Below are 15300 nucleotides of genomic sequence, written 5' to 3'. Positions count from 1 at the left end.
GGCTAATCTAAATGAACGCTCTTCTTTTAGATCTGAGGAATCTGTAGGCCAGTTTAAGTAACTTGACTATATCAAGTAGAGAACAGAGGCCAAGTGCTACTTTAGGCAGCAAGGAGCAGAAAAGGTGGAGTTGGGCTGCCTCGGGACAGTTCCCAGTTCTGACACTGACTAAGTGTATAACTTTGGGCCAGGTATTTCACTGCTCTGTGCCTCAGTTTCCTCATCTGTAGGGGGGCTAACAACAGTGCAGTAGCACAACTATAAGGATGATAAAAGTAAAACACTTAGAACAGGACTAAGCATTGTTAGCTGTCAGCATTATTGTCATTATTTTGACTTTTTAATTTGTTCAGGACATATGGAAGGGTGTGTATTGCTGTTTAACGTTATGTGTGTTTATATAGGCGTTTCATCTCTGTGGTACTTCTTTTGTATTCTTTGTATTACCTAGTACTGTGTTAAGCAATTAGCAGGAGTAGAGCAGCAAGAGTGATCATAGTAAGAAAAGACAGTGCTGTTTATGAGCCTTGCTGTGCTAGGTACCTTATGTACATACCCCTTAATATGCACTCCATGTATATCTACTAAAAAACTGCAAAGAAGTTTATTTCCAGTAATGCAAGTGTAGCCTCATCATAATAATAATCTCCTTCATAACTGGGGAGGATTGTGAGTCTTGGCCCTGGTGAAAAACAGCCCTGATAGAATTCCTTCCATCTTTAAAATAAACCTGTGCCGCTGGTATTTATGTAGCCTAATCCTGTTATGGACAACTGGGTGCCTGGCTGTGGGTGGGAATGGAGGTCAAGGCATGGGTGAAAGCAGGCAGATGCAGGGCAAGAAAAATCATACAAATGAAAAATATTGTATCTCAGAACACAAATTATTAAACCTTATTTAAATAGGTTTCCCCCTTTTCTTTTTGGAATATTATATTATTTTTTTTAAAAGCTGCCTCTTTGTAAATACCCAAATAGAGATAATTTGTAACAATAAGCATTCACACAGAAAAGTTGTTTTCTTTCTTGCTTTGCCTTATTTACCTATAGACTAAATAAATTGCATTCACCGTGCACTAATAGCCACCAGAATAAGGTAAAGTATTTAATCACAAAAATTGCAATCACTTCAATGTCCTTTGATTTCTGTGCATGGTACGGTGCTTAATAATTATAAAAACAGTGACAGAAATAAACGCTACAATGTATGGGAGTGCTTGAGATGGGTACTGAGAGAAAAGCATTCATTGTGTTAGGAGCTCTGTGTATGCATGTGTGTGAGTGTGAGTGTGTGTGCGCGCGTGGCCCAGCTGGGGTTTATCCCCAACTGCCACCCACCTAACACCCCTTTTTGTAAGATGCCCAAACCGAAATAGTTTTGGAACAACAGACCTTTCCAGGTCTCCACACTGCCTTGGTAGAAAACAAGGTGACCTTTTGCCCTTTCTTTTCCAGACTCTCCAAGCAAAGATTTCGGGCCAACGCTGGGCTTGAAAAAGTCCAGCTCCTTGGAGAGCTTGCAGACCGCGGTGGCCGAGGTCAGGAAGAACGAGCTTCCCTTCCACCGGCCCCGGCCGCACATGGTGCGCGGGCGCGGCTGCAACGAGAGCTTCCGAGCGGCCATCGACAAGTCCTACGACGGGCCCGACGAGCTGGAAGCGGGTAGGCGCGCCCGCGTCCTTGCGTGGCTTCTCCTACCCGCGGGCCGCGGGCGGGGACGCGCGCTAACTACGGAGAAAAATGACCGAAGGGCCCCAGTTATGCTTGTGATATTAAAAGTAATTCATTCTCCTGATATGTTCTGCCCTCTGGCCTAACGAACATGGCACCGGGTGAGGCAGGACGCAATTGATTGTACCCAGCCTCCCGCTTTCCCACGAGGACCCACTGTCGCTTACCCCGAGGGGGCGCGCCGCGCGTTCTCCGCAGCCTGATTGCGGTCATTAGAGGCGGCATCAGCCGGCCGCGGCATTAATTGGGGGGAAGCGGTGGGGTTATTTCTGTCCTCAGACGCGCCTCCTGGAAATCACTCACCCTGTTGGTCCCCAGCGTGAGCGCTGCCCGAGCCGATCGGGGTTAACAAGCTGCTTGCGGAGAGATTCGTGCTTTCCCGCCGAGCAACCCTTGCCCTGGGCCCCGCTCCCAACACCACGCGGCGTCTGGGGCCCGCGGGTGTAGGCAGCCCGAGTGGCCCCGGGTGGTGCGGAGCCCGAGGGCTCCTGCTGGTCCCCCGAGTGCACAGCGTGGCCCCGCGGCAGCCCTGACCCCCCCGGCTCTCTCTCCGCAGACGCGCCGTCGGACAGGAGCGCGCACTCGGGCCCGCGAGCGCTGACCCCCGACCCCGCGCCCGGCACCCCCGAGCTGGAGGGCGCCGAGGACAAGGCCAGGAAAGCCAAGAAGGCCACGGGGAAGGACAGGAAGAAGGACAAGGGCAAAGCGAAGGCCAAGGAGAAGAAGCAGAAGGAGGAGAGCGAGGACCCCGACAGGAAGATGAAGAGGAAGGGGCTGGGCGCCATGCTGAGGTAGGGCTGCGCGTCTCCTCGTTCGCTTCTTTCTTTCTGCGGCGAAATCACTCAATTGTGTGCACTCGGAAAAACAAAATGCAAGCTCTCCCTCCTCCTCGGCTGGATGCATAAAAATGTAATCAGGGCCCGGGACGGCCGGAATCGAACCCGGGCCCTGGGCAGGGTGCTGCAGAGGCCGCCAGTCTCACATGGATGAGACGGTCTCTCTCTATATCTATCTATCTATCTCTCTCTCTATGTCTCTCTCCCTTCCACTGTTGTCTGAAAAGCAATGGAAAAAATATCCTCAGGTGAAGATTTAAAAAAACGTAAAATGAGAGCACGCTTGCTCCGTTTCTGCAGAAGGAGACTGCTTGGGTGGCTCCGAAGCTCCCGGTGATGACAGGGATCTGTTCTAAATCTGTTGCCCAAGACCTGGGCAATTCCAGCAGCCCTTGGTACCAAAGTTATGCGGATAAATTAAAAGCGAGCCCTAACTGTGACCTCTAAGACAGTCCCTCTGAATTAGAGAAGACGGAATAAATGCACCACACCCCTCCCCACCCCCATGATTCTAGGTGTGTGTGCAGCCAGGCCTGTGGGCACATTAGCTGTCACCTACAGAGGATCTGCGGGCCAGCGGAGGTGTCATTGGGTCTGGAGCCAGGTGGCCCTGCTCTGAATTTGTGGCCCTCCACACAGCGGCTACTGGGCGTCACACACATTATGTAACTCCCCTGAGCCCACCTTGATTCCCCACTTTCAGAGGCCAGCACCCCTGCTCTCCTGACGCCCTGGGGGTGTGAGGCGAGATTTCATACACAGTCACTCGGTTGACTAGGCATCGCTCAGCCAGTCCAGTCAGAAAACAGCCTGCGGTTTGGTGTCAGGACCATGCCTGCTTCTCAGGCTCTGCCGCCAGGGGGAAAGAAGAGCATCTTTTTAAATTTATCTTTATTGTTGAAAGTATTACAGATGTCCCCTTTTTTCCCCACTGACCCCTTCCATCCCACATCCACTCCCTACCCCAGGCCTTCACCACACTATTGTCTGTGTCCTTGGGTTATGCACATATGCATATAAATTCTTCGGTTAATCTCTACCCACCCACCCCCACCTTCCCTCCGAGATTTGAGATTTGTCAGTCTGATCCATGCTTCTATGTCACTGAATCTATTTTGTTCATCATTTTATTATGTTCTTTAGATTCCACATATAAGCGAGATCATGTGATGTTTGTCTTTCTCTGCCTGGCTTATTTCGCTTAGCATAATATTCTCCAAGTCCATCCATGCTGTCCCGAAGGGTACGAGATCAAGATGCGCACTATTAAAACAAGAAAAAGATTTTACTTAGCTGGTTGTATCTGGTGCAATCAGGCTGTTGGGTGCCCTTTTGTAGGCCACTTCTGTGGAGTTTCCAAGGTGCTCCCTGATGCACTGATCATTGATGTAGGAGTTTCATTTTCTCACTGACTTCCTGAGACCCTCTGGTTGCAGACAACACAGCCCTGGAGTGACCTTACCCCAGCTAGTACACTGCAGTTGGAGATGGCTTTAGTCTAACTTCCTTCTACAGCATCTACTCTGCTCACTGGAGTTATGATCTCTTGTGCCTCTGAATGACAGAAATACAGCCTGGTGCCCCTGCTCCCTTCCCTCCTCACCCTGTCACGGGGATGCCCCAACCAGCCTGGCACCTTCAGAATTCTTCCAGGCAGAGTCAACGAAGACTCTTTGCCTCCCCAACTTGAAGGCCACGTGCCAAGAATGCTCTCATGCTGGGGAAGGTCAGTAAATGCTTGCAAGTCACCAAGCAAACAGGTGGGAAGTGGGATGACAGTCCCCTTTCGTGCAATTGCCTTCAAATTCTCTGAAGGGATTTCCTGTAGCCTCCTCATTTATTTTGTTGGGGTGAGAGATGGAAACACCTCTGTCCATTACTTGCTTTACTCTTATAATTTCTCATCACAACAAACATCTCTCTCATTCTCTACCCTCTTTCCCATGGACTGAAGGTGAATGATAGGAGGTGAGAGCTGATGAATCAGTTTGGCCCTCATATTAAACGCTTAGGAGGTATCTCTTTTAAAGATGCTGAGTGGTATTTGTCATCAGTTGTTCTCAGTATTTGGATCTTGGACTGAAATTTCAGACAGAAACAGAAAGTTCCATTTGATATCTGTTATTTTATTTATATATATATATGTATAGATGTACACTCTGTTCTATATATATATATATATATGTATATACACACACACACATACATACACACACATATATACACACACATATACAGGGTGGGGCAAAAGTAGGTTTACAGTTGTTCATATGGAAAATAATATAATAATTACTAAATAATAAGTAGAATAAACTCTGTGTTTCACATACAACTGTAAACCTACTTTTGCCCCACCTACTTTTGTCCTGTATATATTATATATAGTGACATCTAGGGAACACAAATAATACTGATACCAGTAGACAAATCTCTTGATAGACATTGGTCTATTTTTCTTTGTGATCTCGTTAGACTCTCTTTCCTTTTGACATTTTGAATTTTAAAGTTGCCCTTTTCCCAGTAATGATTATGATCACCTGAAGTTGCAGGCTATGGATTTCAGAGGTTAAAAGTATAGGCTCTGCATGTGGACTTCTGAGTTCAGGCCTGGCTCTTCTTTCTGTCTAAGTAGCATTGAGGAAGTGATTTAATCTCTTTGTGCCTCAGTCTTCTCATCTGAAAAATAGGAATCATAATAGGATCTACCATTATTATGAGTACTATATTTGTTTAATTACATATAATGTGCTTAGAATAAGACTGGCAAATAATAAATATTCCATACACATTAATTATTGTGGTGAGCAGAATAATGGTCACCTAAAGACGTACATGTTTCAGTCCCTGGTACCTGGTGAGTATGTTGTGTTGCCTGGCACAAGAGAAGTAAGGTTGCTGATCAGCTGACTTCCAGATAAGGTGATGGTCCTGGATTTTCCCCAGTGGGCCCAATGTAATCACAAGGAGCCTTAAAATTAGAAAAGGAAGATGTGACTATGGAAGAAAGGTATAGAGAAATGCAATATACATATTTGCTGGCTTTGAGATTGAGGGAGGAGGCCACAAGCCAAAGAATGTGGGCAGCCTCTGGAAGCTGGAAAGATCAAGGAAATGGATTCTCTAGAGAGCCTCCAGAAAGGCCTGCCATCCTCTTAACTTCAGCCCATTTTTGTTTTATTGTTTAAGCCACTAAGTTTGTCGTATTTTTAACAGCATCAATAGAAAACTAATATAATTATTATCATAATTATTACTACTTCTATAATGTCGTAGTAATTTATAAGGAAAAAAATTTCCTCTTTAAGGTGTTAAACTATAAAGGTTTACCTAGAGCAGTCTATAAATATAAAAAACTGTCAGAGCTTCCCATTTTCTAGACTATTACTAAATTAAGCCTTAACTTTATATTTTATTTCAGACGTTTGGGTTCTGCAGGTTTGTGCTCCATTGCCCATAACACAGAGCTGGCTTTTCTTGTTGCTGTTTTATACTCACTTTACTTTCCTCTGTTAGAAATCACAGGGCCTCCTAGATCCTTTAGACATCTAGCCACTCGGAGGTTTGTTCCTTTCTACTATTTCAGCAAAATGAAGATCTGAAAGGTGGTGTTTGATTTTATCTCCGGTGTAAAAATAGCAACTGTTTTCCATAGCCTTTTGCATCTGACTTTGGGAGCATATTGGAGCTCCTGCTACATGCACATTTTCAACAACAAAGAACACAAAAGCTGTTACCATCAGCCAAGAGATTTTGCTTTAATTTTCATCTGTTGCTCAGATGCTATTGACTTAGTTTCTTTCTTATTTAAAAAAGATTGATTGCTCTAAGGTTCTCTAGGAGTTAGATGTGTGGTTTAAATATGTATTATTTTTTCCATTAGCTGCATTTCACAGACACTTTCCCGAACCCAGGGCTTTAATGTAGGTTGTGTACTTGCACCATGTACGGTGGCACCTGCCCAAGGGCCCAAGTGAGGACTGAAATTCTGCTTCCTTCTCTTCACCCAGCCTTGCATCGTGGAAGTGGGAGTGTGTTGGCCATGGCTGTGCTTGTAAAAGCTAAGCCTTGTGTGCTTTTCTGATATTAGCTGATCCGTTCATGTTGATGGTGTGTAGTAAGTAGTACAGTATAGCTCATTAGTTAACTTAACCTGCTCTTGGTCCTTTTGAAAAATTGTGGAAGATTTCATTAATTCATATCGTCACATGTATTATCTGGTTCCAGGATGCTTAGTCTTTGCGGATTTCAGAATAACCTCCTTGCAGATTGAACTATGGCTCTTACGCCGGCCATAAATTATTGTGGAAAAATATGCAGCTCTAGAACCCACCACCTTTGGTAGTTTCCCTGCATCCTGTTTGCCTGCTGTTGAAAGAGACTTTAGGGGATCAAGTCGCTTAAATGTATCTCTTATGTGTTTGGATTCTCATAGGCGCTGTACTGTTTATGGCACGACCCTGCAGAAAGACCACCTGTGGCTCCTTGTAGGCAAATGGAGCTCAAACCCCTCAATAGGCAAACCCATTGCTCTGAGTCTTGGCCACCTTCCTGGTGTCTAGCAGATACTCCCTAAGCACCGAAGAGAAATATCCCTTGGCCAACAAAATCTTGCCATGTCTAGAGTAAAAAACCCAGAAATCAGTCCCCGATTTCTTAATGATTTAATAATCTCTTGACCTTATATTCTTTAAACTGAATTCTGTCATAGCTGCTGTATTCTCCTCTTTAAATTATAGGTCACTCACTGAATTGTCTGCTGGGTTTGGACCCTGAATGTAAAACCTTGTTGTTGTTGATCAAGCACCTTTTTCTGTATATTTTTGTGTGATTTTGTACACAAAGGAATTGTGCCTAATAAACTCCCTTTTAATGGATTAACGAAGAACAAAGTGTAAAACCTGCCAATAGAAACGTCATCTCTGTTTTGAACCTTTGTTTGCCCTTATTTATTTGATTAACAGCATCTATTCAATGCCTACTCTTTGCCAAGCACATTAATAATTATTCTTCGTCTGTTCAGCTCTATTCAAGGCCTGCTTTGCATCAGGCACTGTTCTAGACACTGGGCATATAGCAATGAAGTCCCTACTTTTATGATACTTATTTTTCTTAGTGAAGGAAGGAAAAATTAGACTTTTGAATTTCTTGAATTTAAAACAAAAACAAGCAAAATATTGCATAACCATGTAAACTCCTTATAACAATGAATTTCCTGGAAGTGGTGAGCCATTTGCCTAGGATACCTCCTGGACAAAGCAACTCTTTGTCAGCTCAAGGGAATTGGCAGTCATTTTATTCTGTGCCAAACAAGACACCCAAGCAATGGCTCTTGTGGAACTTACATTCCAGGGGCAGGGACAGAATAAACAACTAATTGAAAATAATTGAGATGATTTCAGATTGTCGTGGGTGCTATAAGAAGGCAAGAAGTCAGACGGGATGGTGTCATCTCACCCTTGGTATCTGTCTTAGCAGGTAACAGAGGGTGCATCTGCCCAGGCCACACTGAATTTTTAGCAGATATGTTATCAGAACTTCACACACTACGGTACTGATGCCAAATCACCTTATGCTTGTTTTTTGTTTTTTTTTAATTTTTGCAGCATATTAATATGGGAAGTTATTTTTAAACCAGCTTCACATAAAGCTATAACAAAAAACTAAGCCAAATTGTCTGAGCGTAAGTGTACAATGCCCTATTATACCTAAAGTAAACATTCTGAAGAAATGTGGTCTTTAATCGAAATAGTGAACTTAGTATATAGCTGTGTTTATCAACTCTGTTCCTCCTAGCCCGTCAATTGAATATTCTTTATTGTTACTTCTTAATTCAGCTAATGTAGGTATATACTGGTTCAGTGTCTACACAGAAAAACCTAAATCATGAACCCTAATGACAAAGGAATTTTTGAAATTCTAGAGACATCAGTTTGTTATTTCTAAGCTTTGCAAATCTAAAGCATCTATGTTCATTTGATTTATACTACAAGGTACTATATATCTTATTGAAATTAGGGCAGCTCTATATAATGGCACCCTGCTATGAGTTTTTAAAAAGAACACTCCTATACAAACACACCCTCACCCTCCTCCACCACCACCGCCACCACAAATAACGCAGACATCGCCACTGCCAAACTAATACTTAACCTGGTTAAATATCTGTCCGGTACAAGCTCTGAACACTTAAATCTCCAGACCCACATTAATCCCTTTGAGTCTCAGTCTACTCATCAGTATATTGGGGATAATAACACATTCTCTCCAAGCTATTGTGAAGTTTAAGTTCAACAATTTATGTGAACAAAGCTGTCAGCCTGACTTGGTAGGCTTTCCTGCTGGTCTTCCCCCGTGCCTTACCCCAGAGAGCCGATCATCAGATATTACCTTTGACTCGAAGCCCCCGAAATTTCTGTTTCAATATTTCGCCCCCTCTAATTGCTATTTTGAGTTTCAGGTGGGCATGCTGTTTTTTCTTTAGCCTGGACAATTTTGCATGAGAAACTACAATAAGTAATGACATAGGGAAAACCATTCAGTCATTTATGTTTTATAACTTTGCCTCACCCCTTTCTAAATGTAACTGTGGACTCTTTTCAAAGGTTATCTAATCACTTGATGGTGCTGAATACAGATAGAAAATGGACTCAAATAGAGAAACAGGTTTTTGGGTTTTTTTTCCTTTTCTTTATGTATTTCAGATCAGAGTGTATGGATTTTGGACTTGATAGTTTTAATGCATGGTTCATAGTTATTTCAGTTGGGTTGCCTTGGAAGTTGTCTTATAATCCATTACCCATAAAGATACACTTTGACTTGATTTTTAAATTAGGTTAGATAGAGACTGAATACTTAAATCTCCAGGGAGCATGACATCTGTCGTACATTTCTCCTCTGTACCTTGATCCCATAACGGCTGTTACAGGTCTCACGTACAATAAATATAATGTGGTCATGCCTGTCATTGCCTCTTTCCAGATAGTGCTTGTAAAATGTCTGGGTATCCCTTCAACTTTATGGGCATGCAGGGTAACCTAGCTAATGTAGCCAGGGCAAAGAGATGTTAACCGTCGTTTCCCCAAAGGCAAAAGGCCAGCAACAGGCTAGAGTTGAGATACTTTGCTTCGTGAAGTAGAGGCCGGTTTGAAACGTGAGAAATGAAAGCCAAAGTAGGTCAGAGTTCTTCATTCAGGTTCAAGGTGGATATAGAAATACACTGAGTACAGAGAGCCTTACAAGTCAGGGTGAAATGGCTGCATGTATTGAGCCTGAGAGAAATATGTGACTTTGGCAAAAAAATAATAATAATAATAATTTGCATGTCAGAGGCGAGTGCAGCCATCCATTCTTCTCCATGGCTTTCTATGATTGCAGAGGAAAATAAATAGAAACTGAAAAAAAAAATGAGAATTTTGTTAGGTTCATTTTTTGCCTCTTTGGTAACTGAATTTTCTCACCTCACAGTTCATCTTAAATTATTTACTTTCACTTTCACAATATGAGCCATGAATATTTTGTTTCTTCATTTTGTTAATTTGCCAATTTTCCTTTGAGCTAAGTGCCCCAGCAGTTTTAATTTTTCATTCGAGTTGGGAAGAGCCGTGACCCTTTTTTTTTCGTTATTGCTATCACGAGCCTGGGCTTAGAAAGCTACATTTTATGACCAGCAGTGTTGAGCCCATAATAGAATTGCAAAGTAGAGTGTAATATACCGATATTGACTTCCATTAAACCCAGTGGTGTGATAGCTGATAACATTTATATATTTATGTGTGGTACATCCTAGCTTTTGTTCACTTGCAACTAAGCACCAGAGAGGACAATTAGCACCCTAATATGAATAAATTGTGAACGAGAGAACATAAAGGCGTGAGAGTGCCTCTGCGAAGAGGGCAGGTGGTATAAGACAATGGAGATAGATGCCAGGATGGTAACTAAAAAGTATAGACTACATTTGGATCAAACAAATGTAGGCTTGTTTGCTTGGCATTTATTTCTTCGCTAGGAGAAGCCCCAGAGACAGATGGGCTGCCCCTCGGATGGGCCGAGTGCGCAGACCTGTGAGCGGCCGCAGTGCCCGCACGGAGTTTGTGTGGTGCCTGACTTCATTCATTTCCTTTTCATATTTTGCAAATCTCTTTAATGATTGTCTCAATAGAAAACAACTAGATTCTCATATCTACTTTTTAAAGTAACAGTTTTCGCCATGTCTGTGTCCATGGGTTATTCGTGTATGCATACAAGTTTCTTGGTTAATCTTCCCACCCACCCAGCCCCGCCTACCCCCTGGGCAGGGACAGGGGCGTGGAAGGGGGACATCTGTAATATTTTCAACAATAAATGGAAATGGAAATAAAAGAAAATAACAGTTTTATTCAGATATAGTTTACATGCCATCCCATAATACAACTCAGTGGATTTTAGTGTATTCACAGAGTTGTACAACCATCACCACAATTAATTTAGAACATTTTTATTGCCCCCCCAAAAGCAGCATTCCTACCCGTTAGCATTCACTCCCTATTTCCACTTACCCTCCACCCCCATGGCCCTGTCTGAGGCAACCACCAATCTGCAGCCTGTCTCTGTGGATTTGCCTATTCTGGACATTTTATAGAAAATAAATCATGCAATGTGGTCCTTTGTGACTGGCAAAATGTTTTCAAGGTCCGCCCACTTTGTAGTATATTTCAGTCACTCACTTCTTTTTATTGGTGAATAATACCCCATTGTATGCATATACCACATTTTGTTTTTCCGTTCATCAGTTGATGGACATTTAGCCATATTTCCAGTTTTTGACTATGAATAATGCTGCCATGAACATTCTTTTACAAGCTTTTGGGTATATATATATTTTTATTTCTCTTGGACATATATCTTGGGACAATAGGACATATGTCTTGGGAAATTTCTGTGCGTAACATTTTTTAAAATGTTTTCAATTATAATTGACATAAAATATTATATTAGTTTCAGGTGTACAGCATAGTGATTGGACGTTTATATACCTACAAAGTGCTCACCCCAGTAAGTCTAGTACCCATCTGACACCATACATAGTTATTACAATATTGTTGACTATATTCCCTATGCTGTGTTTTGCTTCCCCATGACTATTTTTATAACTGGCAATTTGTACTTAATAATATTTTTAGCCGTCAAGCAGGTCTGCAAATGTTTACTTATTCTGTTTTTTTAATGTGTTCATGGAGGGATGAGGGGCATAGATGAAATTAATTAGTATAAAAATGGATGGGTAGCTTGTTTTCAAAATCATTTTAAAATCTGATTGCTCTCTATCGCCTTCCCTCCCTACCCTATGTAATCTTGATTACTCTGTAGCTCTGTCCAAAGCAGGATGATTTTCTCGTACATATCACAGTGAAAGTGATCATGTAAAGTATCAGCTGAAAGGCTTATTTGTTTAATTAAGGTTCTCTTCTCCTCTTAATATGCGTGCACAGCTCCCATTAACGTTAATGTGAATTATGAAAGAGCACTGAGAAGAATAGATCCCTTTATCTCATTACTTCCCTTAGATAATGAGGTTTAGATTTGTTAACAGATCAGAACAAAAAGTCCAGTGGAAAAAAATTGGCTTAACTTTTAGAAAAATTGTTATGCTAAAAAGAACTTTCACAGGTGCTAAAATGGAAGCTACAGATTAATAAATAAACTTCATTAGCATTGGAGGTGAAATATAATCATTTAAGATGCTGGATTAATAAAATGCAAAAGGTTTCCTAATGGACCTATTTGCATACTGATATTAAGTAACTAATAAAACATATTAATAACAGTTTTATTCATATATATAAATACTCATAAGTTCCTAGTTGGGAGTGTATTTGCCTAATTTGCTTTTTACCATATCCAGCACAATGTCATGTCCTTGCCGGATGTTTACTTAATACTATTAGATAATGACAAGTATAGATTTAATAATTTGCTTGAGGGGGGAAATGGAATTAATTCTTTGTTTAGCACCTTTTATCTGAGAACTTCAATGTAATTTACTCACATCCATCTTTAAGATGCATGGGAGATGGATGTGGCAAATAATAGTTTTACTTTGTAGATAATAAAGACTGAGGCATTTAGAAGAACCAGCCTGTCTAGAGCTCATCTTTGAACTGATATAATACCAAGACCCGCCTCGATCATTGCTACCATTGTACTAGCATCTAATAATGCACTCACACCAGGCCTAATTCTGCGGATACGTTCACACACCCTGTAGAACCCATACTTATCTATTTTTGCCATTCATTGGATTTTCTTGGCCTAAGCCAACATAGAAAACAGCAATTTAATAACATGAGATGGTTCATAGTTAAGGGAAAAGACTTGAATCTTTGCCATAACTGTTTTCCTCATTCAATAAGAAAGAGACTTCCCAGAACAATTATAGACAGATATAGAAGCTACACAAATTGAAAAATGGATAAGAGATATACAGATATTATGGGATTGCACATCTAGGACTATTATCTCACCAAGGCTAAATAATATCCACCAGGATTTTGGAGACAATCCAACTTTGCTTCTCCAGCTAGCTGCTGATCATTTCTGCATGGTGGCCCTGCTTCACCCTCAGCTTCAACATGTCTGAAATCTAATTCATCATTCACCCATCTAAGTCACCAGCTCATCCTGACTTTCCTAATTCTGTTTGAGGCACTGCCAGGAGTCCCGTGACATCTGGGAGCCTCCTTTTTCCCATTCCCACATTCTATCAGCTAGTAACCCTACTGATACTCGCAAAATGTTCTCTCTTACATCTGGGCCTTTTTTCCATTGCCAGTGTCATACTCTAATCGTAGTCTTTGTTATTTATAAGTAGATTGTTTCAGTAGACTCCTAACTGACTTTCCTCCTTTTTCCCTTTCTTCATTTCAGTTCATCCTAAGCAAAGCTACCAATCATTCATTCATTGTTATCAGACATTTAATGTGCACCTTCTGCACTAAAATGCAGTACAGTACAAGGACAAAGAGCAGAGCCTCTGGAGTCATTCTCCTTAGGTTCAGCTCCCAGATCTATTTCTTTCTAGCTGTCCATTCTTTATCAACTACTTAACTATTCTGTGCTTCATTTTCCTCTCCTGTGAAATTGAAATAATAACAACATCTACCTAAGGAAGCTGCTTTGAGAGTAAATGAGATTATATGTGGAAACCGCCTGGCACATAGAATGTTCTTAAAATATAACCTATTTGTAGTATTCTGCTCCAGGAGCTATGATCCCCAATTACGTAGTAGCGCTCAAAAATCCAACTGTACTTTAGGGTCATCTATAGAGCTTGTTAAAATTAAAGATCACTAGGCCTTATCATCTGAGAGTCTAATTCATTAGGTTTAGTGTGGGGCCTGGAATCTCTGGTAATTCTGAGGCAGCCAGTCCCAGGAACCTCTATTTAGGAAATACTAACTTATAAAATTCAAACTATGTAGTTTGGTATTTAATACCCTCTATATTTTTATCCCAATTCATGTGTCTGTCTTTTAAAAAAAATACATATATATATATATATATATCTTTACTGATTTCAGAGAGAGGAAGGGAGAGGGAGAGGGGAAGAGAGAAACATCAATGATGAGAGTCATTGATCAGCTGCCTCCTGCGCGCCCCCTGCTGGGGATCAAGCCCACAACCCGGGCCTGTGCCCTGACCAGGAATCGAACTGCAATCTCCTGGATCTTAGGTCGATGCTCAACTGCTGAGCCACGCTGGCCGGCATCTATCATTTTTTTTTTACTGTTCCTTTCTGCATACTCAACCAGTCTAACCAGATGGCTGACTATTACCCAAAACACACTCTGTGAAGCCTAAGATTGAACCCTTTTTTAGGATGCCCTCCCCCTCTCTCTTCCCCTCCCGCCTTCCCTCTCTCTCTCTGAGTCTTATCTGGCTTCTGAAACCCGCCTTAAGCCCCATCTCCTTTATGAATCCTTTGACCCCCATTACTGTCTTTCTCACCAAAACCCTTATAGCCCTTGTCGTCTCATTTAGTGCTTCCCATAGGCGGCTTGGTTTTTAGTATGGGTTTTACATGCCTGTCTCATATCCTTAGTGAGGCTGTAAATTCCTTTAAGCAAAGGGACCTCCTCACAGTGCTTTTTACAGTGTTGGCCCTTAATAAGCTTTTGCTGATTGACTGACTGGCTTACACAGTGCGCTAATTGGAGTAGACTTATTTGGATGTTAAAGTGTTGTGCCCTTTAGTCATTCGAGATAACAGTATTAAAAATAATGAAAACAGTGGAAGTGGTTCGAAAATAAGAAAGAGGGTGAACTGCATTGGGAGTTAATTTTTTTTTTTAATTTCTGCTTGAAGAAAAGGTTGACGGGTGAGTTAACAGGGAGTAGTAACCAGCTGTTATCCATCTCCACTGAGGACAGTGCTACAGAAAATGGGCCAAAATCACTATCAGGGAAAAAAATGAGGTTAGATATAAAAAAGAAGATGGTTGTTAAGCACTGGAATGAGGTTTCTGAACAGGTTGTGGAATTGACCTCCCTAAAGTACTTTAAAAGTAGAAAGGATAAATATCATCTAAAATGATATGAAAAACTGTGCCAATCAGTTCATTACTTGAGTACCTATTAAATGCTACTCTAGGGAAACCAAAAAAGAGTATACAATATGAACCCTTCACTTAAGCTCACTATCTAATTAAGATGACCCATAAATATGAAATTATTAGCAATGAAAGTAGGATTTATAGTTA

General features: G+C 41.5%; 1 protein-coding gene across 2 annotated transcripts in view; it reads left to right on the top strand.

Moving 5' to 3' along the window:
* Positions 1 to 15300, top strand: part of PARD3B (par-3 family cell polarity regulator beta) — an 853033-nt gene that overhangs the window by 593522 nt on the left and 244211 nt on the right. For both annotated transcript variants that reach the window (XM_081143277.1, XM_081143276.1), the window contains exons 17-18: positions 1455 to 1661; positions 2287 to 2521. In XM_081143277.1, coding sequence (XP_080999403.1) covers positions 1455 to 1661; positions 2287 to 2521 — 442 coding nt within the window. The remainder of the gene's footprint in view (positions 1 to 1454; positions 1662 to 2286; positions 2522 to 15300) is intronic.

This window comes from Miniopterus schreibersii (genome assembly GCF_964146895.1).
Source record: "Miniopterus schreibersii genome assembly, chromosome: 7".
Taxonomy (NCBI): Eukaryota; Metazoa; Chordata; class Mammalia; order Chiroptera; family Miniopteridae; genus Miniopterus; species Miniopterus schreibersii.
This window is presented reverse-complemented; position numbering and strand designations above follow the sequence as displayed.